At 49.4% G+C, this 27,774-nt stretch overlaps 1 protein-coding gene and 1 long non-coding RNA gene across 2 annotated transcripts; one reads left to right on the forward strand and one right to left on the reverse strand.

Moving 5' to 3' along the window:
• Positions 1–403: 403 nt before the first annotated feature.
• On the reverse strand, positions 404–27,150 carry TNFRSF11A (TNF receptor superfamily member 11a). The gene is made up of 10 exons (XM_083822391.1): positions 26,828–27,150; positions 15,653–15,734; positions 15,062–15,187; positions 14,412–14,555; positions 13,224–13,317; positions 12,770–12,864; positions 11,792–11,899; positions 9,909–9,961; positions 7,496–8,339; positions 404–3,285 (listed from the first exon to the last, which is right to left on the reverse strand). Exons 1-10 carry the CDS (start codon positions 26,885–26,887, stop codon positions 2,921–2,923), a joined length of 1,971 nt encoding a protein of 656 aa, XP_083678517.1. The 5' UTR covers positions 26,888–27,150; the 3' UTR covers positions 404–2,920.
• Positions 27,074–27,758, forward strand: LOC310893427. Its single transcript, XR_014578975.1, has 2 exons — positions 27,074–27,186; positions 27,284–27,758. It is a non-coding gene; the product is annotated as an uncharacterized lncRNA (long non-coding RNA).
• Positions 27,759–27,774: the final 16 nt, after the last annotated feature.

Raw genomic sequence — 27,774 nt, forward strand, 5'->3', positions numbered from 1 at the left:
TCATGGGGATAAGAAGGGCTGCTCCAGCACCTTTGAGCAAAAGACTGCTCCTCATTTTCCCATGGATAATACACAGAGGTATTGCTGCCTTTCCAGGCCTCAAGTGGCTGCTTTTCAAAAGCACCTAGCATATCTGCCATAGATAATGCATATTGTGGGCTCCTCAGACTGAAAGACTTTCAAAAATGCATGCTGTGCAGGATGAAACTTCAGGAATAAATTGGAAGGAGTGTCCAGTTCTTAGCAGTAAAACCACATTCGACGTGTGAAAGCTCCTGCTCGATTCCGTGCGTGTGCCTGGCCACACTTACTCTCTGTTGCAGAACGTACTGGGGAAGGGAGGAGCACTTTTTCTTAAAACGATTCCACACACAAAGAAAGGTTATGAAAATCTAGCCAGGAATGTTTTTATATTCACAATTTATTTATTTGTTTATGTCAAAATGAGCATGGGCATATAATAATGCATTTGATTCTCCCCATTATTTCAAATCTTCACTCTTTCTTCTGTAGATCTTCAAGATTTTTATTGTCATTAATTACATGTATTACTATAGCAGCCAGAAGCCTCCAAATTTTTGCCCAGTGCATAGGGCAGCATTGTACAAACAGGTGTTAAAAACCAGCCCTTGCTCCAGTGACAACAAATGAAATCACGAGGGTACAGAAGTCCCTGTGGGGTCCACGTCTACACAGCCAGGCAGAGACCCAGGGAACATGCAGCGTGCTGATGAGGGTGACATGGTTTCTTCGCTTTTGGGTAGGCTCTGGAGGAAGCAGAATCGGATCTACCGTTTCCTACAAGGGAGTGGCCACAGTGCTGAGATCATGACGACCCTTTTCTTCATGCCTGCTGATGAACCTAGTGTCAAACCCTGCTCAGTAGGATTCTGCAATTTGGGAGGTGAAAAATGTGCCCTTACTGAGGAGTGGTGTCCTGGATTAACTCTTTTCAGGAAAATGTGACTGAAAACATGAAGTGGGAAAACACTTGCACCATCTTGCATGAACCTGATGTGTAGCTCTGCTTCCTTGTCCCTGTTGCACCAGGATACAGAAACAGGCCTGAAGAGGCTACAAGGAGGTTGTTACAGGATCCAGCAGGAAAAACAAAACAATACCACAGATAACACAGCCTCAGTTGCACACCTTCTTCAAAGAGGCAGAGGTAGTTTAGGCCATCACTCAACAGGACAACCTACCTGCCTGGCTGAGTCCAGGGTAGGACGGTCTGGTTCTCTGAAGGCCACAGAGAGGTGAAAAGGAGCCTGGCTGTTTGCACACCCTTTCCCCCAGCCACCCAAGAGACAGTTGCACGTCTGTGCCAAGCTTTACATCCCAGATATACAAATAATGCAGAATTATTTTCCTGAGAGGTGAAGGTGGCTTAGCCCATCCTTCTGTTTCCTGGATGAGTAGTTCATCCAGATGATCTTTTCCAACGTTAATGATTCTATGATTCATCGTGGCACAGTGGTCACCCTGTTAGCTTCCTAATTTCTCTTCACCCCCAGAGAAGTACTACTGCAAACAGGGCACCTAGGTGATAAACGTCGCAGCTTAAAAGCCTTCATGGAGAGGAGCCCTCCCTGCCAGAGATCTTTTCAGTCAGGGTGGATGAGATCACACTCAACAAGAGACCCCTTTGCTGTCTAGTAGGAAATACAGCACTGATCCTCCTGAAGGCTCAGGCTGAAGAAAACCTCCTGCAGCACTCACACAATGCAGGAGAATATCAGAAAATTACCCCACGTCAGGAAAACATTAAAAATATCAACATCTCCTCCTGGGATTTCCCTGAGTCTCTGTTCCCTTCACCTTTCTCTCCATGGTGGCCGGTGGAGGAGGCTGAAGGATACAGGACCTGAACAAAAGCCAACCGAGCAGCTGAGACCCTACTAACGACAGCTACTACTGTTCTTTAAATCCAGCCCCCTGGTCCCATAGCTTGTCAGCGCTTAGTGTGACAGTGGTTATGCTCCGATTTCAGCTCAGACAGGCCAAGCTCTGGAAACAGTTTCGTGCTGCCCAAATAATGTTCTGCTTACTAATTAAAATATCAAGGGGAAAGACAAATTTGTTTGGGCAGATGAAGGAACACGTGTCTGACCCTGACCAAATTCTCCATCTTCAGGCGCTCTCCTGTCACTCAGGAAATGTCTGCAGCTACTTGCCCTAGATCCTTCCCCCACCTGCTAGCAGTTCTGTGGCTTAAACCTCTGTGACATGATTTGTGCTACAGCATGCCAGGCACATGTCGCTCATCTTTAGCTTCAGGGGTCTGAGTTCCTCTGGGGAGATGCAGTAAGGCAGAGGTGAATCAGGGTTCAGAACTATAAATGCTCTTTGCTCAGGATTAATCTGATACGCTTTCAAGGCATATCAGTGCTAATGTGCCTGTTACCGTAACGCGGGCGGCACTACACACAATCACACCCACAAGTTAGCAAGGGGCAGGCACAGATCCTGACTTTTGCACTGGTTTAGGACTGGAGCGCCTGTTCCTTTGGGGAAAGATGGGAAGGGCTGGAGCCACGCACCCGATCCCTGCCAGGAGTAGAGGTGGCTGTCGCTTCCTTCTACCACCAGAGGTATCGAGGAGGACCAAGGCCCCGTGAAACGGTTCACCTGATACAGCTACTAAATTCCTGCCCAGAGGAAAAAAAAAAACAACACCTGGGCAGTGCTTGGGGCCCCTTCCAGCACGCTGCCCCCTCTCCAGGAGGGGACGTCCGGTGATTCACGCTCTCCCCCTGGCCAAGTCCCCCAGCCTGAGGGTTTCCCTCGGCCGTCCTTCGCTGCTGCCCGGGGAGGAACACAGGGGGAGTCCCTCAGCGCTCTCCCAGGGGACCCCAGCGGCCTCCGAAGAAACGAATCCGTCGCAACAACCGGGATTCGGGGTTGACCCCCTTGCGGGCTGTCAGTTCAACACCTTCTCCGAGGAGTGTCCCAGCCTCCCCTCCTCCTGCACGGGCTGCGAGGCCTCATGGCGTAGGCCCGGGCTCGGCACCGTGGCCGTGTGGTGGTGCCGCGGCCCGGCGGCCCCCCCGGCGTGCAGCTCGGCGCACTTCTCCTTGTAGTGCTGCGCGTTGCCGGCGAAGGTCTCGCAGCGGCTGGGGTTCTCCTCCTGCACCGGGCTGCCCACGTTCTCCGAGGCCGCCCCTGATGAGGCCGTTGCCCCCTCCTGGGAGTTTTGGCTAAGGTAGACGACGATGATGTCTCCCTTGAAATTCATTACTTGTCCGCTGGAAATAAACGTGGAGTTACTGTTTCCAGTCACATTTCCTGGGGAAGGAGCGGGGGAGAAAAGAAGACAGGCGTGATTAATATTTTCTCTCATGAGGCGGGTGTTTAGCGCGGTGAATGTAATCCGCCGCGATAGCTTTACTTTTGTTCCATTATTTTTATCCCGTGACATAGGGATGCTCTTATAATCAATGCCTTCCACGGGGCTCTCTCATGATTTCCACTTGTGCCGCCTCGGGACGACGCCTGTCACCCTCGGGGAGCCTGTCTGCAGCATTTGGAAAAGTTTTCTCTCTACACTGCTCTCCTACAAGCGAGAGCACGCGAGATAACCTCATCTTCCCATGGCCTCTGGATGCTTGAGCTGCTCCCAGGCCGCCTCCACACGCGGTTTGTGAGGAAACAGCTATCATTTCTAATTCTTAGATGCGTTTTAGAGCCCCAGGCATCACATTGCCTTTTCCCCCTTGGTAAGCAATCACTCCTATGGTGAGGGCTAGGCAGCAGGTTTATTGAATAAGTCCTGAATGACTTAATGTCAGGCCTTGCAGTCACAGCGTCCAAATGACACAGAGCTTATACGATTATCTTGTATTGTCCCATCTCCCACGTAGGCACACTCCAGCCCTCATCCAGTGCCCTCATGGATTTAACGGGATATATGTTGGCTACGGGGAAAAGAGAGTCTATAATACAGCAGCCTAACAGAGTTACGGCTTCAGTAAGTCTGCCTGCGGCTAGAGATTTCTCAGTATAAATCCAATCTCTCTCTCACTCAAGGACTGGGTCACTGACTCAAGCGACAGCAGGACCAGGCTCTGGGAATTAATAAACTTCCCTTGGAGTGGAAAGAAAATAACTGAGAACAAAGTTTCAACAACAAACTAACAAACTTCCCTGAAATTAAACAAAGTTGACCAAAACAACCAAATAAATAACTCTTGTAGCCTATGAACACTTCTCCTTAGAAATGTTTTTTTCCTGCTGAGCTTCGCTTAACCATGACTTGCAGATTGACCGTGCCCCTCACAGACATTTTGTGCATTTTCTCAATGCTCTCCTCAACACTTGAGACCTTCACAGTTTGGTTGCAGCTGAGCGTGGCCCAGCCCGGAGAAAAGCTGTTTTCCCAGCAGCCGACGGTGCTGTTTACACACCAGCAGTGCACATTGGGTGCCAGCAGTGCCGACTGAAGGCCTCACACAAAGCACTCATAGCTGAGTCTGGGTAGCACTGGAGCATCTAACAGCCCCCCTCAAGCGATCCTATTTACCTGAGCTGAACCACCTCACTGATAGCTCTCTGCCGTCTTTCCAAGTACTGCTGATTACCGTGAGGTGTCAGTAAGAGTGCTCACCGCAGGGACTTCTCCCTGTCTGCCTCTTCCCCTGCGTTCAGGTTGTTTGCTGTCAGCACGGCTCTGTTAGGCACCACGGGAGGACAGCAATAACTTTTTGCTTTCATACGGATTGCCTGCCACTCAGAAAAAGGCACTGCAAAAGTTCACCAGTGCTCGGCACGAGATTCAGATTTTGGAAATATAAGTGATGGAGTAAAAAAAAAAAAAAAAAAGTGGATAAACACATTTAAATTGTTTAGTTGAATGTTGCTAGCAATTCTTCACTGCTTCCTGTTTATGCTGAAACAAAAGTAAATGTGAAGCACAGAAGCACAGAAAATGGACCTAGGAGCTTCCTGGATTGCACTAAGAAATGTGCTTCCAACCTGAAAAGTATAAGGGACACCTTCAGAGGGCAAGTGAAGGCAGACTTCTCTGCAGAATTTCAGCCTTTCGATCTCTTCGTACTGCCTGATGATATTAATTACAATGACAGATTAATTTCTGTGGTAATTATTCACTGGGAACTGGAATGATGTAGGCGATTAATTTCCTCAGAGCCATCTAATGGCATCTGGGTGGTAGGAGATGGTTGTTGCAGCTGAACCAGGCTGGTTTGGGCTCTGGAAGCAAAAGTCTCCACAAAACCACCCCTAGTCCCCTGTCACATGAATCTTCAACCACTCGTGTTTTACGCTGAAGCCCTACACGAGACGTGAGGTGGCTGTGATCCATGTCCTGACTGCCGCATCTTCTGACTGCCTCCAGGGAGATTTGGGAGGGTGCTTGAAGGCTTCCCTCAATTGCTGTCCATGACCCCTGTAACGGCACCTGTCCAGAGGTTTACTTTGGCCCTCTCAGGTTATTTCACAGTAGGGGCAGAGTCTGCAACTTCTGTTGTCATTCTGAATGCTAAGGAACCAAAACCAAAACTTCATGGAATTACCCATGGCATTTTTCTTCCCATTTCTTCACCCACCCACTTCCAGGCAGTTCTGTCGTAGCACAACTGTGTGCAAAGCCTGGTGGCTACAGCTGCTTTGAGAAGCTTCACAGAAAGTTATTTTGCACATTTGTCCCATCTGGGCACCTCACAGGGCCCAGCAAAACGACTGATGCTGCTACAGCTCCACACACAGCCCCAAATGTGAGCTGGGGCGCTTCAGCGAGGAAGCTACTACTGCTAAGCCCGCTCCCCCTTCTCATGCAACCAGGAGTGACCAGCAGGGCACAGCCACTCCACGGGCTGAAAAACCCTCTGCCAGCAAGGCACCTTAGCTCCCTACCAACTAAACCCATGCTCTCATACTGCCCACTGCTCGGTCAGTGCCTCCACCGTCACGCCGCGGTGACGGCGAATTAGGAACGCTGAATCTGTGCTCAGGTGACAGCAGATGGCACTGTAGCACGTACACACCCGAAGGCACAGATGCAGTTAAAATCACACAGAAAGAATTGTGCCGTCGAGTTAAGATGGCACTTCCCAGCCTGTCACTTACATCCAAACTCTCCTGCTTGCCTTAACGTTTCTTAATATTTTCTCTTCCTCTTCTTGAGAGATTTAGAAAGAAAAGCAGTACTTCTGCAGGGCCAGATAAGACTCGACTTTCAGTATTACCTCAGAGTCACCTTCCACAAAAATAAAATCTGTCTGCTCTTTACTACTGTTAAGTTTTGTACAGATCAGGGAGCGAAACTGTTTCGAGATTTCAGGAAACTGAAGCAGTAGAAAGAGTATCTGCTCTTAGAAAGATCAACACTGCACGCTTTCAGGTTCTTGCACAGCTTGTATGCTTAGAAGGGAAGGGCCCTCAAAATGTCACTTGCGGGTCTTCAAAGTGTCACTTTTGGGCTTTGGCAGATTGACAAGAAGGTCTGCGTAAGAAGCCTTAAGGCATGATGTGGTTTTAAAGAAGAGCAACCGCTTACGATTGCTGTGTGTATTACAGTAATACTCAGATGTCCCAGTCAAAGCTAAGGTCCCATTACGCCCGGCAGCACATAGATGCAAAAGCAGAGCATCTGTCTTTAAGAGGTTATAATCTAAAATGACTAATAACACATGACAAGACGATTGCAGACTTTTATACTGAAAAGTCTGAGGGAGGAAGGTTTTATCCAGAAAATGCTCATAACTTCCCTTCTGCTAGTTTTGCTTCACTGATTTTTCTCCCTGCTTTCGTTCGACTATTTTGCAATATTCACTCGATTTGTAAATTAGTAGCCAAGTAGTAAACTGGTGACATCAGTGTTTCAGAGCTGTTTTTGGGACAAAGTGCTTGCATGTGAAGAAACAAATGTATGTATGAAATTATCTTTAGGTGAATGTTTATATATTAGCAAATTAAAACAAAGAGAAAGAGCTAAAGGCAAAAAATTGATCACAGACTCTTAGACCCTACCCTGGCCACCAGGTAACAGCTCCAGCTGGAGTTTTACTGACGGCCACGTGACTGTAACTGGACCTCAACTTAACGGCAAGGACAAAGATGCATGTGCAGGCTGCTGAATGGAAAAACACCCATCAGAGTTACTTGTCCCTTCTCAGCTCAGCCTCTAGGTCACCATTCTCTCCTAAGTTTTCTGTCATACAAAGGCCTGCCGCAGCAAAGATTACTGAGTTACAGGACTGGCTGGCTTTTGCAGCCACATCAGACGCTGAGTTCTGCATTGCTGGTCAGATCATGGCAGGACAATGACCCCTCACAGTGCTCGCGCTATTTGCAGAATTCACAGTGAACCAAAAGCCTTGCTAGTTCAGTTTTGTCTTTCAGGTTAGCGTCAGGGCAATTAAGCAAAAAGGCACCATGCCATTTTTCTCTACTCCTAGATCAGACCCTCTGGATGATACCAAGCTAGCACGGAGAACAGTCTATACAACTGCGTACAGGTCAAGCCTAATGGACTCACCAGATGCTGGAGGGAGGTCTGAAGTGCTGCTGTTTGTCCCTGAAGTGCTTCTGCTTGTGTTCTGGTACTTCGTGCTGGTACCGTCAGAAGATGCATCTTCCATACCATGGTCACTTGCTAGAGTGCTCTGACCAGCAGAGAGAAAATTCAAGCCACAGGTGCACTGTGCATAGGATCCAGTTTCTGGGGAGGTGGAGGCACTGTCAACTGCAGCACAACAGGGTTTGCTCCACTTTCTGGGAGATTCCCGGTATGAAATGCCACACCTTACACAGATCTTCTCTGAGTCATGGTTCGTTGCAAAACGATCTGTGTCTTTGCTGTCTGTTTCCTTTGGACAACTGTGGACACGTTGGTAAGATTTCTGAAGATATTTGTCCATGGCAGCGTGTGCACCATCTGCATCGGAGAAGGAGTCAGAGCCTTGAGAGACGGACACGTCCTCTGTACTCCCAACTCCTGAAAAGCACTGATTCAAGCTATCGTTCTCCCCGATCTCCACCGGTTCTGAAAACGACGGCACAGTTTTACTGTCAGGCCGACTCAGCAAAGATAAATAATCAGCAGCATTGAGATCTTTATCCATATATTCGTCTTCTGTGGGAACAGGTGGGAAATGGTCGTGATCGGTCTCTGTTACCACAGAAAGCTGCTGGAGGTTCCCCCCGGCCTCACAGGGTGCCGTGCTGGGGCTGCTGTGACTGCATGAGGTGTGAGCGCCGGCACAGGATGAGCTCCCGGGGCCAGGACAGGCAGCAGGGCCCAGGAGACGCATGTCTTCAGAGCCCTGGGGGGCAACGGCGTTCGGTATGTTTACAGCAACGAACGCATCTCTGGGGGGCTCCTGAAAGACACACAAAAGAAAAACGTATTTGATACATAAACTGGCAGAAGGTTGTCTTCTGAACAAAGGAGGAATAGGCAATGTCTTGGTGTTTCCTTGGTGTGGAGCTGGTGGGGCTGAGCAGCACTGACGCATTTGAATCTTGAGAAGTGTAATTCTGTTCTGCTGTGAAACTGTGACTGACTGGCTGAACTCTGCCAGTAATCAGAAAAAAATCTGGGGACAATAACAATGGCGGGAGAAGACTGTTCCTAGCTTTTAAGGATCACAGAATCATCTAGGTTGGAAAAGACTTTCAAGATCATTGAGTCCATCCATCAACCAGCCATCAAGAGGGCACTTGAGGGTAAATAAACCTAGAAGTTGCTAGATTCTGCTGTTCCTTGTAGACCATCCAAAAGCCCTACGTAACCTAACTGCTTGTAAGGTTTATAACCTCCCTGAACAACCTATGCCTTTCTTGATCTGTGGAGGCCTCTCTGGAAGCAGAATCTTAATTATCAGATTAAAAAAAAAATCACACCAACACAAGGCTGCTTTAACCTGGAAAAGGCTAAGACAACAAATACAAAAGCCCATGACGTTACCTTCCAACTATGTTTCACATGAAGCTATGTTTTTGGTTGGAGATCCACAAAAAAAGGTTTGGGAAATACTTCAAGGGTTCCCTTCAGTTCCTGCCAGTCATGCCGTAATGATGGGTATTTGGGATCTGCTACCTTTCATTTCTAGCATCTGTTTACTTCTTCCAGGATGGAGGAGAGTAAATGCCACCAGCCACTAATTGCTGTTGATTCACTCCTCTGTCCTGGGGGATCTAAACAGCTGCCAATGAATGCAGGGCGTTACATGAACATTTATGAGAAAAAAGAGGAACTGCCTGCTCAAATTTTTTGTTGTTGGTTGTTTTTTTTTTGGTAGCAATAGGATTTGAGTGTTGCCACAACTAAGCTAGACAGAGCTCCTAGACTGGCAGGTGGGATGGTGGGGACAGCATGCACCTGGGACACAGGGAACCTCAGTCCACATCCCATGTGGATCAGGCAGCGCATAAGCGTGTGAACAAGGATTTCAGCATGTGCTAGAATAAAAGGGACTCGTGGCCATCTTCTTTAGCTGATGGCTGTGTGCTTAGTACTTTGCATGTCTGGCATTCTTGGCATTGCCTCAGATCCAGGTTTCTCTTTCATGAGGACTCTGGTATGTAAAAAGGTGCAAACACAACTGAAGTTTCTTCTAATCTTAGGAGAGAGCCTTTCTAAATCCTAGGTAGAATCTCAGGGCTCATGTTCAACCTTCTCCTCTTATAAACATTTAATCTTCAAAGAGACTGTTACCGCTGTTAAAGCTGGCTGAAACCAGAGAGCAGGTTCAGAAGCTATATGAGAATGGTGATTTCATAACCCTCACATTTACAGAAAACCAGACTAAAAAAGCCAAAGCTGTGAGTGGTTTTTGAGGAACTCAAAACTTTTTTTCTAGCCAAACATTATCATGGACTCTGAAGTAAGGAGGAGTGTCAGGAATATTGTCAGAAAGCCATAAAAATTTTAATGTCCCTGACTTTACCTTTGTTCCTTTTATTTGGCTGCACACTTCATTAGCCCAATTCTGTAGATCTGCTGTAGGGAAAAGAAAAGAGTAGCTGTAACATATAGCAGGCGCTGAAGCTAGCCACAGACCTAAACACCCACAGTCATGCACTCACGATCCATAATATTACATTAAATAAAACCCAGCAAGACTGTTGTTTTTACTGACTGTTCAAGTGTCCCAGCATCAGTCTAGCTCAGGACTCATTGTAACTGGAACAGAGAGATATTTCTGTGGAATAAATGTTTCCAAGCTCCTAAAATAGACTACGGTTAAACTGTGTTCCACATCAAATGGGGTTTCTTTCCTGGTCATATGTCACCACGCTATGACTAGCCTGATACCGACCCGCTTACAACTGTACAGTCTATTTCAAGAGAAGTCACATGGATGGCCCAAAGACCATTCCCAGAAAGGAGTGAGGAGACTGGAGAGAAGAGGGTAAGCCACTGAAACCACGGGATGGCAGACTGGAATACAGCGTATTCCACTTAATCAAGATGTATTTAATTGGGAAACTCACTTAATCAGAGTATCTCCCAAGGAAAAGCTTCAAGTCTAGTAACACTTTACAGCAGGGACTGCTGCTTAATAGAGTGAGCAACTCTTCTTGTTTTCTATTCATGCTTTCAGGAAATTTTGCAGGGCTCAGGTCTTGTGTACACTTTAGGCTCGTGCTGGTTTTGTATGTCTGAAGATAGATCAGCTACGTAGCCACTGGCACTTCCCAGCAATGACTCTGTTCCTCTGAAGTGAGGTCTGCACATTTACCATCAGTCCCCAAGCAGGCAGAGCTTCTTCTCTGGGGCTCTGATCAGCAGGATCTACCACATGAAGGCAATGAAGGACTGCTGCTGCAGAGCAGCACGGTGATAGGAATCTCAAATAAGGAGCATTCCCCCCAACCTGCTCTGCATCGTAAGTATTTGGTTTGCAGGGAGAGTCACCATTTCCTCCAGCCCATCCCAGGAATTCCAGATTTAGCAAAACCCGTGTTTAGTGTGGCAGAGGCAGCCTATTTCTAAAATATGGGTTGAAAAATACTTTACAAGAGAGGATTGCTGTATTCCCTTCCACTGCTCCCAAAACATTTCATGAATTGCTGGGGTTTGGGAAAGGAGATGAAGGGAAAAATACAGTAGGAAAAGCTTTCCATGGGAAAGAGGGGAGAAAATAAAAAATGAAGAGAACGGTAAGCATATGTCCTTCACTGTGAAGACATAGGGCTTAACACAGAGTTGAGTAACTGTTAGAGGTACTTCTGTCATATTCATAACATATTCAATGCCCTCGTGTTATCCAGAACGTCTTTGCTAGATTTTTTTTATTTTTTCTATTTTTATTATTTGTTCTATTCCTTCTACTATTTCTGCAGTCTCTCATCAGAACTTTGTCCTTCAGACAAAACCATTGCCTCCATTATGTTTTGAAACAAACATCGGTTTTGAAATCCATATTTTAACCTACCCAGACGCGGGTTTCAGGGGAGGAAAGGAAGTGGGGAGAAGGAGATGGGAGGTGATGAAGGCCCCGTAAGTCCCTCCCTGCTTCCCTCTGACCACGGGCTCTGCCGTGCCAGGCAGCGCAGAGCAGCCCTGCTGGTACAGAAGACCCAGCACCACCCTCCACCACCCACACCGTGCCCCAGGGGCTGCAGGAGGATGCTGAGCAATATGCACTATGTGTAGGTGTAATATGCTCCCTGCCTACAGGAAAGGTTTAAGCCTGGCTTTGTGCTAGTCAAGACATCCATATGGACAGCACATCCAAAAGTTTCATCTCCTGGTGGTTACCTGCAAAACCAGAGTGCACAAAGAGCCACGTGGCTGTCACATTCATGCATATTAGCTATCATGTACCTGTCAGCTTTTTTCCCTTATTCTTGTAGTACACGATGAAGATGACAATGCCAATTAGTGCCACAAAAAACAAGATGACAATCAACACGTATAAAATCTTGTTTGTTCCTGCAGAATATAAGAAAGATAGTACCATCAACATGCAGCGTGTTCTCAGCAGTATGACAATCCTCGCTCATTCACTTGTTTTACCACAGGAGGGGGATTTTTTTCTTCCTAATTGATTTTCAGTTTCTGTAATAACGACCACAGCTCTAGCGCCCGCGTAGCTCTGTGACAAGCAGCCTCAGCAAAGGTACCTGGTACAGAGCCATCTCAGTAAAAACTGAGCGTCTGCGAGAGGTGTGAGGCAAACATCCTTCTCTGAAAGTCTCCTTGCAATCTGTCAGCTGCCCTGGGCTGGGCTTGCTCTGCCTCCAGATAAGGGGGAAATGCAGATCACAGAGACTATGGACTTCAGCCAGCAGAACTCTGCCTTCATCTCAGATTATGAAGGATCACTGCGTGCCAGCCAAACAGCCTCTCTGGTACCATATCCTCGCTGGAGAGAGAAAAGGGCTGTTGGCAAGAAGGGAGAGCTACATTCATCTGAGACTGTGTCCACTGCTATAAAATAAGCGTGGGGAGAAGCTGGTGGCCTTTAAACAGGAGACATGCATATGGAAACTGGCAGGCTGAAAAATGAAAGAGCAGGAAACGTGATGGAGGTCAGGGGTATAACAGCAGCGCTGCTCACCACGCAGTTTCAGGGAGAGGTGTAAAGCACTGCTTAGTATTGGACATCTGGTCTAGAGCTGCTGGGCTTAAACTAATCTTTAAAAGCAAGATTTTCCAAGAGAAAAAGAGACCAATCTTGGTTTACAGCTGCTTCTCCTAGAGTCAAGTACAAAAGGAATATAGTTAAGCCAGCCAAAAACCCTTGTAAATACATCCCTTCTCGAGGGACTTTCTAATGAATGATTTCTATGAGACACATACCGTCTTCTGGTTGCTCAGGTATCTTCCGTTCTGCACAAACTGCATCTGACTTATCAGTCCCAGGGACTACTTCCGCCATTCCCAGAGCTGTACAGCTGAAAAGGAAAGACAAAGAGGCTAGAATCCCAAAGAGGGAGCTTGTCGGGGCTCCTACACTTCTGCAGAGTGGTACCTTCTGTTGTAAAGTACTCTTGCATTTCTCCACCCTTAAGAAGCTCAGGTGCCTTCTTTATGTTCAGCTACATCAACTCAGCTGATGTTACTGCTCTCTCTTGTTTCCCCCTGGGGAGCAGGACTAGAGCTCCAGCATAAGAAAGCCCTTACCACTGCACAACTAGCCAAGATGCTCTGCGCACTCCGCAGGCAAGAGGACACCCCCCTGAAAAGCGTGCTCGCTCAAGCTTCTCGCTGCCTTGTGGCTATCACAGGCCTTTTGCACGACAAACGGACTTACTTGGTCCAGGCTTTACACTCGTCGGTGGATGAAGCAACCTTTGAGAAGTAACCTCTGGGACATGGCATACACTTCGTGTCCTTGTCCTGTTGCACTGCGAGTAGTGAAGGAAGAAAAAACATTACAGCTGAGTTTCTGTGAGTTCCTCTCATGCGAGGGGAAGGTGACTATGCTCCCCCATCCTCCCACTTCACCCCCCTTCCCAAAAGCTCCCCTGAGGAGAGGATCTAAAATTACATTGGAGCTGCAATGACAGTCACACGTAAGCAGAAAGAAGTGCTCTGGTGAGACCAGCACATTCCTCTGCATGATCAGAATAAGAAATGACCAGGAGCCATTTGCAGCTACTGTGAAGTAACACACAGCTCTTATATCCTTCCACTGCCATGAACTTCCCCATGTCGATGCTATGCCACAGGCAGCGACACCAACTGGTGTTGTCACTTCTTTGAAGCCACAGTGAACACGATGCTGTATAAGGGTTTGCTAGATTGGAGGGAAAACACCACCACTGTGCTCTAGGCAGGCCCATTCAGCATTTCATCCTCTATTGCCCTATTGTGTGCTCCTTTTTTGGAGTTCCTTGCGCTTGGTACAGATGTTCCCAGTGTTCGTTACAAGTCAGAACTTGACTGTCTCTGTTTTCCACCCACAAAACACCAGCATTTTGATCTCAGTCAGAGACCTTGTACTAAATTAAATGTCTGTAATAAATCTTTGCATTACAAGTTGTCTAAAACAAAGAATACTTGCTCTATCCGAAAGGTGTTTATCACTTTTAACTCATAACATTACAGAATGGCAAACCAAAGCCATCTGGCAAAAACTGATTTCAAATCTGACCTCAGCAACAATCCCCAGTGAACCACTTCTCCGAATCGTGGAGCAATGCACAAACTGGTGATTCACAGACTGGCACCTCAGCAAACATTACAAATGCACCGAAGACCTTGTGATTATTGCCATGCACATGTGAAAGCTTGTAAATGTCACCTCATCCAAGATATTATTTAAACTGCAGAGGCAGAAGCCTTCAAAATACAAATAGTCCTGGAGAGTTACATGCAGCAGCAATGATTTGAGAGTCTACAGTACCTACTCTTTAACACCACAACCTACATGATGCTGGCCTTATTCTGTAGGCCTGAGCTGGACATTTTACTTTCGTACATCCTCTCTGTATCTTACCAGGGTGCCCAATTCCAAATCCTGGAGCACATATGGTATTTCGTTGACAGCAGTCACAGTCCTCATTCCAGTGGTAACCTGTGGTACAGGCACACTGCCGCTGGAATGTGCTGTTTCCCGGGTTCACTTCTTTCAAGGCTTTCCCTAGAGGAGAAAGCAAACAGGAGAAAATATCTCTCTGATAACAGGCCTCGTGTCTATGAGCCTCCTGTTCTACCTATTTGCTTTGCTTGAAGGCCAGATGCAAAACTACTCATGTTAAAGGAAAAGCTACCTTGGGGGACCCTTGATTAGCATTAGGCACCTCACTGACTGGGCTCCTGAGCATGCTTCTCCTTGTCACTCCTGGAGAACATAAAGAGAGGGAGTGCACAGTATGCTGGGCAAAAGGACAGCCTTTAAGATCCAGCTCACAGGGAGTGAACAGCCCCAGTAAAGATAATCATATCAGCAGCATGGAGACTATGGCCATGGTATTCAGCAGGGCACAGAACCAAAACTTCCTGGTGTCTGGGGACCTCCCTATCCACCAGGTTCTTGCGCCACCTCCGTTACCATGTACCTGAACAAAGCATCTGCCCTAGGTCCGCTTGTTCGTCTTTATGCTTTGCTAATTTGGATTAAAAGGTTTTTCAGTGTGAGCAGCTCACCTTGATCGCATATTTTATGTAGCAAGCATTTGTCTTCTTCATTCCAGACATCCATATACTCGTTTGGGCCACATGGCTGACACACGCTGTCAGAAGTCGCAGTGCATTTAGCAGACATATACTTTCCTGTGAACAAGAGAAGGACAAGCAGGTCATCTGTAAGTTGCACACCAGCTGTCTGAGAAGCACAGGGAAAATAATGAGCCGGGCTAACGCTGCTGTACCACAGGGACAATCATTTCTCCCTCTCCCCCATTCATTTCCTCAGTCTGGCCCCCAGTTAGAGGACTGAAACATCTGTGAAGTTTACGGCATGGGAGCAGTCCCATGAGAATCCACGAGAATCGAGCTGTTTCCATCTCCTGCAGTGGTTAAATGCTATTCCAACACAACAGCTGCTGAGACTTTTGCTGAGGTCAGCAGGACCGCTCCTGCACTACAAGACACTTGAGGGCCTGAGATCATGCATTTGCAAGGGTATGTGCAAACAGATTTGCAGAGTCACAAGAACAAGCTGCCTTACTGACCCCCAGAGCTGCTTCTAGGGAACTTTTTCCTTTACTAGGGAAGCGCAGCCCAGTGCTCACGTACCTGGCTCACACTTGGTGCAGCACCGCCCGGAGTATTCATAGTGTTGTTCGCTGTCACACAGCAGAGTGCTTTGTAGTGACAACTGCAGTGGAGAAGGAGAGAGAGGACATGAGACCCAGCACACCCAGAAAGCTTCAGACCTGCCTTATCACAATGCTGGCAGACAGAAGGAAAACTTCTCTTCAGTGCAGCATTTTGGACAGCAGTAAAACATTACTCAACATTTACGACTTCAAAGACGCTTTGTAGACAGACTAAGAATATGTACGTGATACTGTACACACAGGGACTTGTAATGCAGCCAGGCGATAAACAAATAGCACAATCTTGCAATTTGTCATGAACTTTTAGCCTGCTGTATAATCTTTTCTTACAGTGCTCTATTATTTGAAACTCATGACTTCAAAACAATTGTAAAGAAAATTGTGTTGACATACTTCCGTAGTCTCTTCTACATATATGACCTCAGATCGAGACCTAGGCCACTGACAGTTTTAAAACACAGCATCTGGCTAACAGGTAAAGTGAATGATTTATACCCTTGAAAAATAAGTTCCCATCTTCCCACTGGGATACGCAACACCCCTAGCTAGCACCATAAAATGCTGGACCTTATTTCTGCAGCTTTTTATGGTTCCCACTATGTTCTGCAGAGGTGACCTCATCTCACTGGGGCAGCCATCCACAAGAGGGGACACAAACGAAGCCTTTTTGCTTCTCCAGAACCAAGAAAACAACACACCCGAGCCCCAACCCCACCAAACAAAACGGTTACATGAGAGGCCCCTGCTTTGGCCGCCCCGGAGTCTCCTGGCATTGGTCCTCCGGGCAAACTCAACACCTTACGTCCAGTTGGTGATCTTGTGATAGGTGAAACGACTCCAAATCAGGCCTCTAGCAAGGAACGCCTCACTCCGGTTGAACACTGCTGTTAAAATCTCATTTACAGGACACTGTAATTTTTACTTGGGGAAAGCTGCGCAAGAACTTGTATTGCTGCTTAACAGGAGCTTTTGCTGTCTAATAGCATGTAAGAGCCCTGTGCCTGCTGATATTGGTTTCCGTTCCTCTACTTAGTGTTCTCCCCTTGCTTCCACCAAGCCCTTGCCTCTCCTCTTTCCTCCTTGTCGTAGTCTCATCATCTGCAATATCTTGAATATAAACTACTTTTCCCTGAGCACCTTGACCTCTTCTAATGCTGGGAAGGGTCTTGCGACTTAAAGATGACCAAAGAGGTTGACATTTTTCTTTAAAACACCACCTCCTGTCTCGGAGTTTGAGCCATTTTTGTCTCGTTATTTCCTTGTCCTTCCCTATCTTTGCACTTACTAGCAGTGTCTTGTCTGTGACGAGATTACGCATTTTTTGGAACAAAGACTGCGCTTCATGTTTGCACAGCACCTCACGCAAGGGTCACTGTCAGCACGACTGGGATCCCGACCATAACGTAAATAAGCACAGACATACTTCCACAAGTTTTCCTTCTGGCTTATTCCTGACACCTTGCTCGTCTTCCCGAATATCAGGACAACGACCAGTGCTAGCAAAGCAGTAAGTGTAATGCCAGGAGCGTGTTTTTGGTGCCGTGCTTCAGCTGGCGTGCGCTGGCCAGGCCGGGGCTGAGACCACACTGCAGGACCCAGCAGCAGGAAGGACTCGAGGGACTGACTCCTATTCCCGGCCGTCCGCACTGGCAGCAAAAGCGACCAGATCAGGACGGGTCCAGTCACTTGCTTTTTATAGCAGACCGCTCTTTCTTCCTCGTTTGCCGCAGTTCGAAAGTTCCTCTTTAGAAGAAAAGGCTAAAAAACGACTGGAGTGTCAAAGAAGGGCAAATCGCCCTTTTTAAGGAAGGATATGCAAATCTGCTGAAGAACTTACCGCTACAGGGTCTGGAATGATTTCCGAAAACCAAAGCTCAGCCTGAACAGAACAAGCACCCCCCGCGCTGAGGCTCGGAGAGCAGGCTAATTGCTCAGCTACCTTTAGGAAATCGATTCGCACCTCCCTGCTTTACAGCATAAAGAGGGCTATTGTTGCAAAATACAGCTGCAGCTGCGTAAATCCACGCTCTGTGTCAATAAGTATTCTCTTCTGTGACTGTGTCCTTCCCCTTTTGGGACAAGCCAATGCATTTACCAAGCTGCGATATTCCCTTCTTTGGTTTACACTTGGAGAAATAAAGACAAAGCTATCACTGTCCACGTGCTAACTAACTCCCTCCGCCCGAAGGAGAGGGATTTGGGACAGGTATTTTTTGACCTGCCGAGTGTGAAAGCTGGGTGTGGAGAGGACAGGAAAGGAAACAACAGAAACCTCGTGTTTTCTCAGGGTGGCAGCAGATCCAGTGAGCTGGGGGCCTTTTGTTAGCGGGGCGCGAGAAGCCGGCCCGAAGCACGTGCGCTGCCAGCAGTGACGCCCCGCCAGCGCGAACGCATTCCCAGCCGCAGTGCCGGCCTGAGATAGGGAAGTGCAATTCATGTCACAGAGGAGGAACTCGCACCCAGAGGCCGGACGGCTTCACAAAGGTGACAGGAAATTAGTGGCAAAGCAGGAAAGAGAACCAAGTCTCAAGCTCGCCCTGTAACCCCTAGGGCATCCTTCCTCTCCTTGGCGCTTGCCCGTAAGCAGGAGCGATGTTGACATCTCCAAGCTCATCTCTTGGAGAAAAAGTTATCCATCTCGTCTGAAGTAGCACGACAGAACGAAAAAACAAAGCCTGATCATTCCTTTAACACTCACTGTTGGTAAAGGTTTTCATTAAATCCCACCACCGTACGTGAATGAGTGCTTCAATGAGGTCTAGGTATCCTGTGTGCATTTAATTCGTCACTTAAAATGTACGCAAAGCACATGTTTGCTCCTCTTCCTAAAAAAAAGTTAGCTCTCCTGCTTAATTGGTCCTGGGCAGCCAGCCAGGGCCTTGCTGGAGCAGGAGGACTGGGCCAGGTGACCTCCAGAGGTCCCTTCCCACCTCAGGCATTCCCTGATTTGGTGATTTGTATTTCCTCAAAACAAGAATATCCAAGAGGGGAAAAATCCGGGGAACGAAGACAAACATCCTCTGGGCTCGGCGGATTGCCACAGGTCCGGTTCGATAAAGCACGCCGACACCTCCTTGCCTTCAAGCACATGAGTAGCATCGATGAGTTCTTTGGAAAAACAGGCATGCTCACGTCAAGGTTTGCAGGAGGACCGTGTTTTGGTGTCAAGCAGCTGCAGGCAGCCTTCTCAGCCTCTTTTTATTTTTTTCCCCCCATTTCTTGCAAAAGGACGCTAAGCAAGAACGTGCTTGTAGGGTTGGAGAACGTCAATGAGTCACAGCTACAAAGCACAACTGTGTTACTCAGACCTTGAAAAAACACGCACGCAGGTGCTTCTGAAGGGGGAACCAGCAGCATTCAGATTCCTGTCCCCAGGCTTAAGGAAATATTTATTCTCGGTGCTGTTGAGCAATCGGATGACAGCAGAAGCTGTGTGTCATAGATGCTAAAATTACTTTCTCGCTCAGATGAATATTCAGACATACATTTCAGAGAAGATAAAGTTGCATGGGCCTCTTTCCTTTAAAAGAAAAAATCTGGAAGAGCAAGCTCGGGGGTTTCCACAGTCTTTTTCCCATGTCACTTCGGAACAAGAACCTGAGGCCTCAATGGGGACTGCTCGTTAGCGAAAATCTGGCTTTTGCAAAAGTTGAGACGTAAAGGGACACGTCAAGGGGTAGCTATCATAAGATGACACCTTCTTGCTCAGTGTAGTTGTTTCTGGAGAGCATTCAAGCCATCCGTCATCGTTTCACTGACCAAAGCACATTTTTTCTGCATCTAGTACTGCAGACCCAAAGCACCTATGGGAGAATGAACTCCAGCACGTCCTGCCTCGCACACCTCTTGCTCTTTGAGCTCTGGTGCCTCCATTTACTCACACTACTTGCTTTTGAGATCCTTGGCCATGCCTGCTGCAGAAGTATAATATTTCCATGGCTCCTCGGGCTTTATTTCTCCCTGACAAGAGGACTGAGCTTTGACCAACCAGTCTGAAGTATCCTGTGCAGCCTCAGCACCTTGACCTTCAGCAAGGCAGGCCTCTGGTCACCTGCTGCTGCTCCGGTTTCGGATGCAAGTCACTCCCTCTCCCCTTGCAGGTACCGACTGCATGCCCACAGCCCTTTCAGGCCGACCCGGTGTGGCTCAGCAGTGTCGCTAAGCAAAACCACATTTCTTCAGCTCACCGCCAGCCTCGGTGGCTCGACAAAAAATTATTTCAGAACAAACATAGGATCTGGCTCTAGCGTGGCACTGCTCCACGTGGCTGGCATTCCCAGGAGCTCTGCTGGGGCACGTAACAGTAACGCTCACAGTAGACAGCTCTCAATGTTTTTACAACTGCGACTTGGTGAGGGGGGAAGGGGAATTTTATATTAAAAAGGCTTGATCACAATCACACGGACACCGAATGCAACAGCTCCTTCACAGCCAGGCTTCGCTGCCGACACAAACTCAATCAGGACAGCCCGCAAGTCGCAGCCGCACAATTCCAGTTATTCGCTCGCAGGTCTGTAATTCAACGCAAAAATCTTAGCTTGTGAATGAAATGCTTTTGGTGATGTCAACTTTCCAGTGACCAGTAAACCACATCACAGAACTACCACCACGTGGTCAAATATAGCCGGGAAATGGCAACGGCTAAAAAACTAAATATTATTTCGCTCTTAAAAATAGGTCCTTGAAACCCTGCTAGAGCCTGAATACCTAACGAGGCCAGAAGGAACACGAAGAATAACACAGATAACACAGAGATTAAGAGAAAACCATAACTTGCAAGCAGAAAGTGGACAAATGGGGGTAAAATCCCCATCCTGGCTATTCCCACTGCTCCCCCGTTTCAACACGTGCCGAAAAGCAAACACCTGAGCGGCTGGTGCTGCCCCACCGAGGGGAAGGTCCATCCATCACTGCCAAACCCGACGGAGCTATTTCTAGCAGGCAGACGACGTGAAGGAGAAGTGCCTTGCTGACCACGCTGGCAGCGGGGCGCGGGGGTAGGGCAGACAGGAACCTCAGGTGCATCAGATGGGAGACGAGGGGGGTGACAGGCGGCGGGGCTGCAAGCGGCCGGCGGAGCGGGGAGTCAGCCAGCTCTCTTCCGCGGGCTGAAAACTCGCCGTCACATGCACAGCACGGGTCACCCGGTGGCAAAGTCATCCCCGCACAGCACGCAGAAAGGCAGACCTCATGTTTTCACCAGCTGGTCAGCAGCATCCACGCATTACTGATAGGGAGGAAGACAGTGGTGTGTGCCGAACAGCAGGTGGCTGCCAGGTAGGGTGATTTGGAAATGGATCAAAGAAATGAAACCCGAAAGCCAACCAAACCAAAATATTTAACCAGGAGGTCTGAAAGCAACACAACGGTCCCTAAAAAGCAGCAATAAGGACTGCGGAGTAGTGACACTACCAAAGCTGCTACCTAGACAGCTTGGAGAAAGACCTGCGAAGGCAAATCCCGTCTGGATGAAGCAGGTGCCGGAGCACCGCTCAGCAGGAAGGCTCTGCAGCCTCACCCCGCCGGGTACAGCCTCGGTGACTCGCTCCCTCCACTCACCCATGCTTAATTAAAATAATAACAATAAAAGGGCACTAAAGACACATTCACGGGCTGTTCTCTCCTCTCACATTTTAGTCCAACAGAGCATTTTTCCATCCTTCATGACCTGAAGTTGAGGCTTAATGCAGAAATAACCACGAGAGATTTCTTGGGCCGGGCTATTTCTGGATGCCAGATTAGAAGGGCTCAACATAGACTGCGTATGCCAAAAAAACATAGAAAAAACACACGTAAACAAATGTGTTTATGCATCCTTTCCTCCCAGCACGCCACCAGTGCAGAGCGTAGCAGTCTCTGGTGGTGTGGTGTGGACGGCAGGAACGGCGTGGCTGGAGCTGCCCCGTCTCGCCGTGAAGGGACTGCTGTCTGTACGAGGGGGCTCGGGACCGGGCGGAGAAACGGTTCACTGACTCTTCAGGTGCCACCACGAGGAGCCAGCTCTGCCCGTGGGCCAGTTCAGCCCGCAGAAATATCCCTCCCCGATCTGGAAAGGCTTTGGCTGATCTCCGCAAGAAGCCTGTTTTACTACACGTGGTATCGCAGGGGAGAACCTTTTTCCTGGGAGGGCAGATTGAAGCAGTCGTCTCCTTGTTCTCGCTACCAGGCGATGAAAGTTAGAGAGAACATGATGCTCGCAAAGGCAGAACTACTCGGTGTGGCAAAATAACAGGCTCAAAATAGATTCCCCTGTATGCTACGTAAGCAATTTTTAGGACTTCATATGAACTTAGCAGCACATTTTCCCTATCGGTATTCCAGATTAATGGCTTGCCTAACAAAACTTCACGGTATTTTTTTTTCCATACAAGATTTTTTTTCCTTTTCCCTCCATTTTGACCACTGGCTAAATATATTCTGCATCGATCTGCAGTCACAAGTGTTGTTCTTTCTCATTCTTGAACAGACCCTATATACTTCTTTTTCTTTTGGAGTAACCACAGAGTGGTGAGGGTGAATGACCTCATTTTTTTTTTTCTTTCTTCATTTTTTATTTTTACCCCTCCTCAGCTAGTTGGCTCTCGCAGGGTGGATTGAACCGGCCAGCTCGGCTCTCTGACCGCACACGAGTGTGCCACGCGGGGATGCGGCGGGGAAGGGGCATGGGGCCAGGGGCTGTGCTCGGCCAAAATTTGTGTGGAGGCCGGAGGGGACCTGGAGAAAGAGGACGAGGGCTGGGAGACGCTGCCTGCATGACGGTAGCCAGCTGGGGGGACAGATCTGCCCCCTTCCCAGCAGACCTCCCCGTGACTTTGGTGGGAAGGGGACAGGGCTCTAACCCACGGTGATTAACGACTCTTCAGCTGTATTTGCAGCCTTGACATCCTAAGCACTGTGCAAACAGCAGGGAAAGCCAAGCCCTGGGCCCAGAGAGCTCACGCCCTGAAAAGACAAACAGAAAGGCAACCACGGGAAGCACTGCGAGGAGCAGCTGAGGTCGGTGCGCAGGCACGGGGCAAGGAGCAGGACGTCCCGGGGCGCCTGGCGTCAGCCCCCCTGCCCCGGGGTGAGCCCCCAGGGAGCTCCTGTCGCCGATGCCGACACCACGCCGCAGATCCCACTCCCCGGAGCAGCGGCACACGGACGAGGTGACACGCGAACGACAGACCAGGGTGCTGGCGCTTCCCTGGAGGCGAGGCACCGCAGCCAGCGCTGCGGCGGAGCGGGCGCGAGGGCAGACTGCCTGCCTGGGGTGCCGGGGCTCGCTCCTGCAGCCCACCCTGCAACCCGGTCCCGTGCCGGTCCGGGAACAGCCCTCCTTCCACTGCGTGAACTTTGGGCCGCGTTCAAAGAAGAGCAAGTCATAAAACGGGGCACGTCCTTGCAGGCAGGCTATTGTGCCGCACAGACCGAGGCCTACCCAAGTCCATAGTGCAACCTGGTTAAACAGCACTCGATTTTTATATCGTGTCTGTAGCACACAAATATTTGCCTTTGCGCTTTCCATCGGTAATAACGAACCGTTCTCGGAGCAGCTGCTTCTCCCTGCGAGCAGCACCCACCAACGCACGCCTCAGCCAGAGGGCGAGCAGCAGCAGCAGCAGCCAGCGGCTCAGCACGCTGGGTTTCCATCGAAAGGAAGGGGGCAGCCAGCGCGAGGAGCACGGCTGCAGCTGAGGAGGTGAAGAACCAGCCTCCCCCTTGCCCTCTCCCCCCCATGCCCACCTCCGGCACGCTAACCCAGCACCCGAAGCACCGCCGCCTCCCACGGGGCAGAGCCGAGGGCTGCATCCCGCAGCAGCAGCAGGAACCCCGCTGGCTTTGGTCGGGTCACGGTCACGGTCCTTGGGGCCACCTTTAATCCCTCTGCTTGACCCGCGTCCTCTTGTTTCCCTGCGGCACAGTGAGAAGAAAGCCCTGTGCCACAGGCGACAGGGGTTAGCACGCCACAGATGGCAGGCTGATAAGCTCCGAATTCTACTGACTTGTGGAGCGTGGTGACGGCCCGTTTTGGTCCTCGCTGTGGGAAAGTAGAAATTGCATCAGGAAGATGATGTTAACGTGAAAAGAGAAGCGACAACGGTTTCTTAAACTGTGAATCGGTTCGGTTTTATATGCAAGGCGTTATTCCTTTTATATGAGGTGCTGTAAAACGTTATTTCAGATTTTCACGTGATCCGGGGGAACCTGCGATGCAACGAAAAGCTTGCCAGTTTCCCTTGCAGGACCCTTTCCTGCAGGGGCATTTTGACAAGTAAACTAACTGAATGGCAATAACTGTTAAAATTATGCTGTTAACACCAGAATAAATCCAGGGCTTTAGGCTAGATATGATATCGTAAATTTTGCTCTACTGGGTGACTCCTTTGGCCCTAACAAGGGCAGGAACACTGGACTGGGATAGCCTATGATCTGACAGCACGGACACGTTTATGCTGTTTTTCTTTCTCGCCATAAATACTGTGCATCTTAGGAAGTTTAAAGATAATCTACATGTTGGGCAAAATAAAATCCTAGATTATGAGGAATTCTGGATGCTTTCAGTGAGCAAACTTTCCCTGTAAAGTAAATATTACGGAGTAGTGGAAGAATCCATCCTGCTGCCATACAAGAAGAATCCTTGATGTTACACCTGGTAACTGAGTTACCACATATTTGCGAATGCACGTTCTCACAGGCTTTAACACCCATCCGACAGAAACGATCTTGCTCTTCACCAGTCTGAAGCAAGGAACGGGATGTGAATATTCTGTACAAAGAAGCTGAGCGGATCACATTTGCTTTCAGATCTCAAAAAGCAAAACACTGTGCCCTCTGACATCTGCCCGGGACAAATCACTTGGAAAGATCATCTTGAGGCTGAAGCACAAGACAAGGAGGGCTGAGCTTTGCTCCCAGTAGTTCTGCTCCATGCTTGGTATGTGACCTACAGCAAGTCACGAATTCTCTGTTCCTGTTTCCTCTTTGGTGAACATGATGACGATGATAATGTCTATTCTCAGCAGCGTTATGAGTACCTACTAACTTACAAGTTAGCAAGTGTTTCTCATTCCTCACAGGAAATGCATTGCACATATTACTGTCCTACCACCACCCCACCATACTGTTGACTCTAACACCAAGGGCATCAGGCAAATTTCAGCCCTGCCACACTTATTCTCATAGCTTCTTCCATCAGAAAGACCACCCATAAGGGGATTATAAAAGACACAGTTCAAATCAGTCAGGTAAAGGAGAACCTGAAAGGCCGCCTGGGAGCAGCATCTATCCAGGCCTGCCTTGCATTCTCCTGCTTTGCTTTCAGGACTTGCTCACTGTGGCAGAGAAAGTATTAGATCAACCAGATTTTGACGACGTGTGGCTTTTCCCATGTAAACTTAACTACAACTTTCCTAGAGACCCTTACTATTTTGCACTGCTACTAAAACACTGGCACTGGGAAGCTGTACCCTATGCAGCCCCCTGCAGACTCAGAATTAGGCACGTGTTGAAAGCAGTGGAAAGACTTTACACACCAGTCCCAAATAAATACAAGTTCCCTGTTTTGCATCCTCTGAAAGGCTATGAACTGAAAGACAAGAAACAACGAGGGGTAACTACTGGCTCCTACACCAAGGCACCTGAAACACTGAGATGAAAAGCATGGAAATCTGAATTTATAAGGTTTGGTCAAGAGGAGCAGTTTTCAGGCAATGAGGAGATTCCAGGGGAACAACTGCCCCAAGACCAAATAGCTCCAGAAAGAAGTAAATGTCATGGCTAGTGATAACCAGGTCTGCTTGCCATGCTGCATTGAACACAGTCCTGAACACCAGTACAGAAAAACAGGTAGATACAGAAGCTGCTGAGGGACAGGACAAAGTGCCTGAAAGCTGTTATGTAAAAGTGACTTTTGAAACATGCAGGCTCGTTTGTATACATATGGAGGACACCTGGAAAGCAGCAATTTCGGAGAAGCCTAAGGAGTGAGGGTGGACAGAAAGAAACATATATTTTGGCGGGGAAAAAAGGCCTGTGTGGTTTCAGGCAACATATTTAGGAACAGGGATCCAGAAGGAAGGCTCTCAGGACTATGTGGTCAGACATTAAATTGTAAGCTGCAGACAGCAGAGTCTTTTTTTTCTTTCCTCCCTTAATCTTTCTTTCCTTGAAGCTGCACCTTGCTCTCAAGGGACGCTGACATGGCCCATGCAGCAGCACCATGTTTAAGGAGGCACTTAACATGACACTTACGCCTAATCAAGAATAATGAGACAGAGAAATAGTAGAAGTTCAACTGAAAGAAATACAGATGGCAGCGAGGCTGCCAAACATTTGATTAACGGTTGCAATAAAGCGCCGGCAGCATGGGATTAGCAGAAGACCTGCCGGCATACAGGGCCCTAAGTAACCTGGAGGGAGAGGAATTATTTTTAAGCGGTCTGATGAGAAATAGCACAGCGAGATCCTGCAGACTCGAGAGGGGCTCCGTCGCGCGGTGCTGACGGGGCTGAGCGACAGCAGGCTGCAGGAGGGGGCTCGGTGGGCGCAGGGAGGCCAGCAGGCACCGCCGCGTGCGGCCGCCGCCATCCCGGGGCGCGAAGCACACACGCTCGGCCGGCGAGCGGCGGCGGGGCCGAACCCGGTGCCATCTTTCTCCTCGAAGCACGAGGGCCCTGCAGCACCTCCAAGGCTCACACGGCCACCGGGCTTGGCGCCTGGGCCACCCCAAGGGCCACGCACCCACCAGGCCCGCGTCCTCCAGCCGTGGGGCTCCCAAGGCGGCTGCGGGGCTGCGGGTGCTGGGGCCTGGCGAGACGCCCCGGGTAGAGCCGCTGGGCAGGGTGGAGCCCGCCTTATTATTTTTTTTTTTTAACTCTCCATGCAAATTATACCCCTCGGCAACCTCACTGCTGGTTTCTCACACCCCGCCGCGGGCGGCTTTCCCCGCCGGTTCCCCGGCTTCGTGCGGAGGAGCTGGGCTGGAGGGCGAGGAGGAGCCGCCGAGCCGAGCCGAGCCGAGCCGGGCCGAGCCGGGCCGGGCCGGGCCGGGCCGGGCCGGGCCGGGCGGCCAAGGAGGAACCGCCGGAGCGAGCAAACGGGGGAGCCGAGCCGGGAGGGGGGGCAGCGGGCAGGAGGAGGGGTCCCTTACCTGCTGGTGTCCCGCGGCGGCCAGGCAGAGCAGCGCCAGCCAGCCCGGCGGGCCCGGCATGGCTCCGGGGCCCCGCACGGCTCCGGGGCCCGGCACGGCCCGGCCCGGCCCGGCTCCGGGGCCGCGCTACCGCCGGCCAGCCGAGCCCCAGCGCCCCGGCGGCGCGGGCAGGCGCATCGGGCGGCTTACTTCTGCTTCTGCCTTTCCTTCCTCTCAGCTACGCGAGGGGAGAAGAGAGAAGGAGAAGAAGAAGAAAAAAAAAAAAGAGCCTGACTGTAGTTCCCACAGCATTTCCTCAGACTTGACATGCAGGTTTTTTTGGTTTTTGTTTTTTTTTTTTTTTCTTCTTTGATTTGTTGGTATGTTGTTTTTTTTTTTTCCCTTCTTCTCGTCCCTCCCTTTCCTTTCTCCACCCCCTTTTAGTCACCATACCCACGTCCCTCCTCCTGCCTCTAGGCACTGCTTTCCCCGTCCTGCCCCGCCGGGCTCCCACCTGCCTCCCGCCACCTTCTGGGCAACATCTTGGGGACGCGTCCTCCCCAAAATCCGCTGCCCACCCAGTCGTCGCCTGCTCCTTCACACCGCTTCTGGCTGTTCCCTCATGCTATCTGAAGACATCTCGGGGCTCAGCCGAGCCTCCAACAGCCTTCCTCAACCCGCCTGCCTTCGTGAACCCGCGTGGCCCTCGCGCCATGCCAACCCGCACGGCCCCGGGGAGGCAGGGGGACCCTCGCTGGTGCAGCGTGAGGATGGGGCCGAGCCAGCCCTGTCGTCCTAACACCTTCCCCGTGTGCCCGTGCTCATGTTCCAGAGCAAAAAAAAAAAAAGCCAGGAGCATGATTCTGGATTGAATTAAGAAGGAAGTTGTTCTTTCACTTGTGTATTTAGATTTAACCCTTGGCTGGGGAAAAAAAATATATATATATATTCATAAGCTGCTCTACATT

Source organism: Anser anser (assembly GCF_964211835.1).
Source record: "Anser anser genome assembly, chromosome: 2".
Taxonomy (NCBI): domain Eukaryota; kingdom Metazoa; phylum Chordata; class Aves; order Anseriformes; family Anatidae; genus Anser; species Anser anser.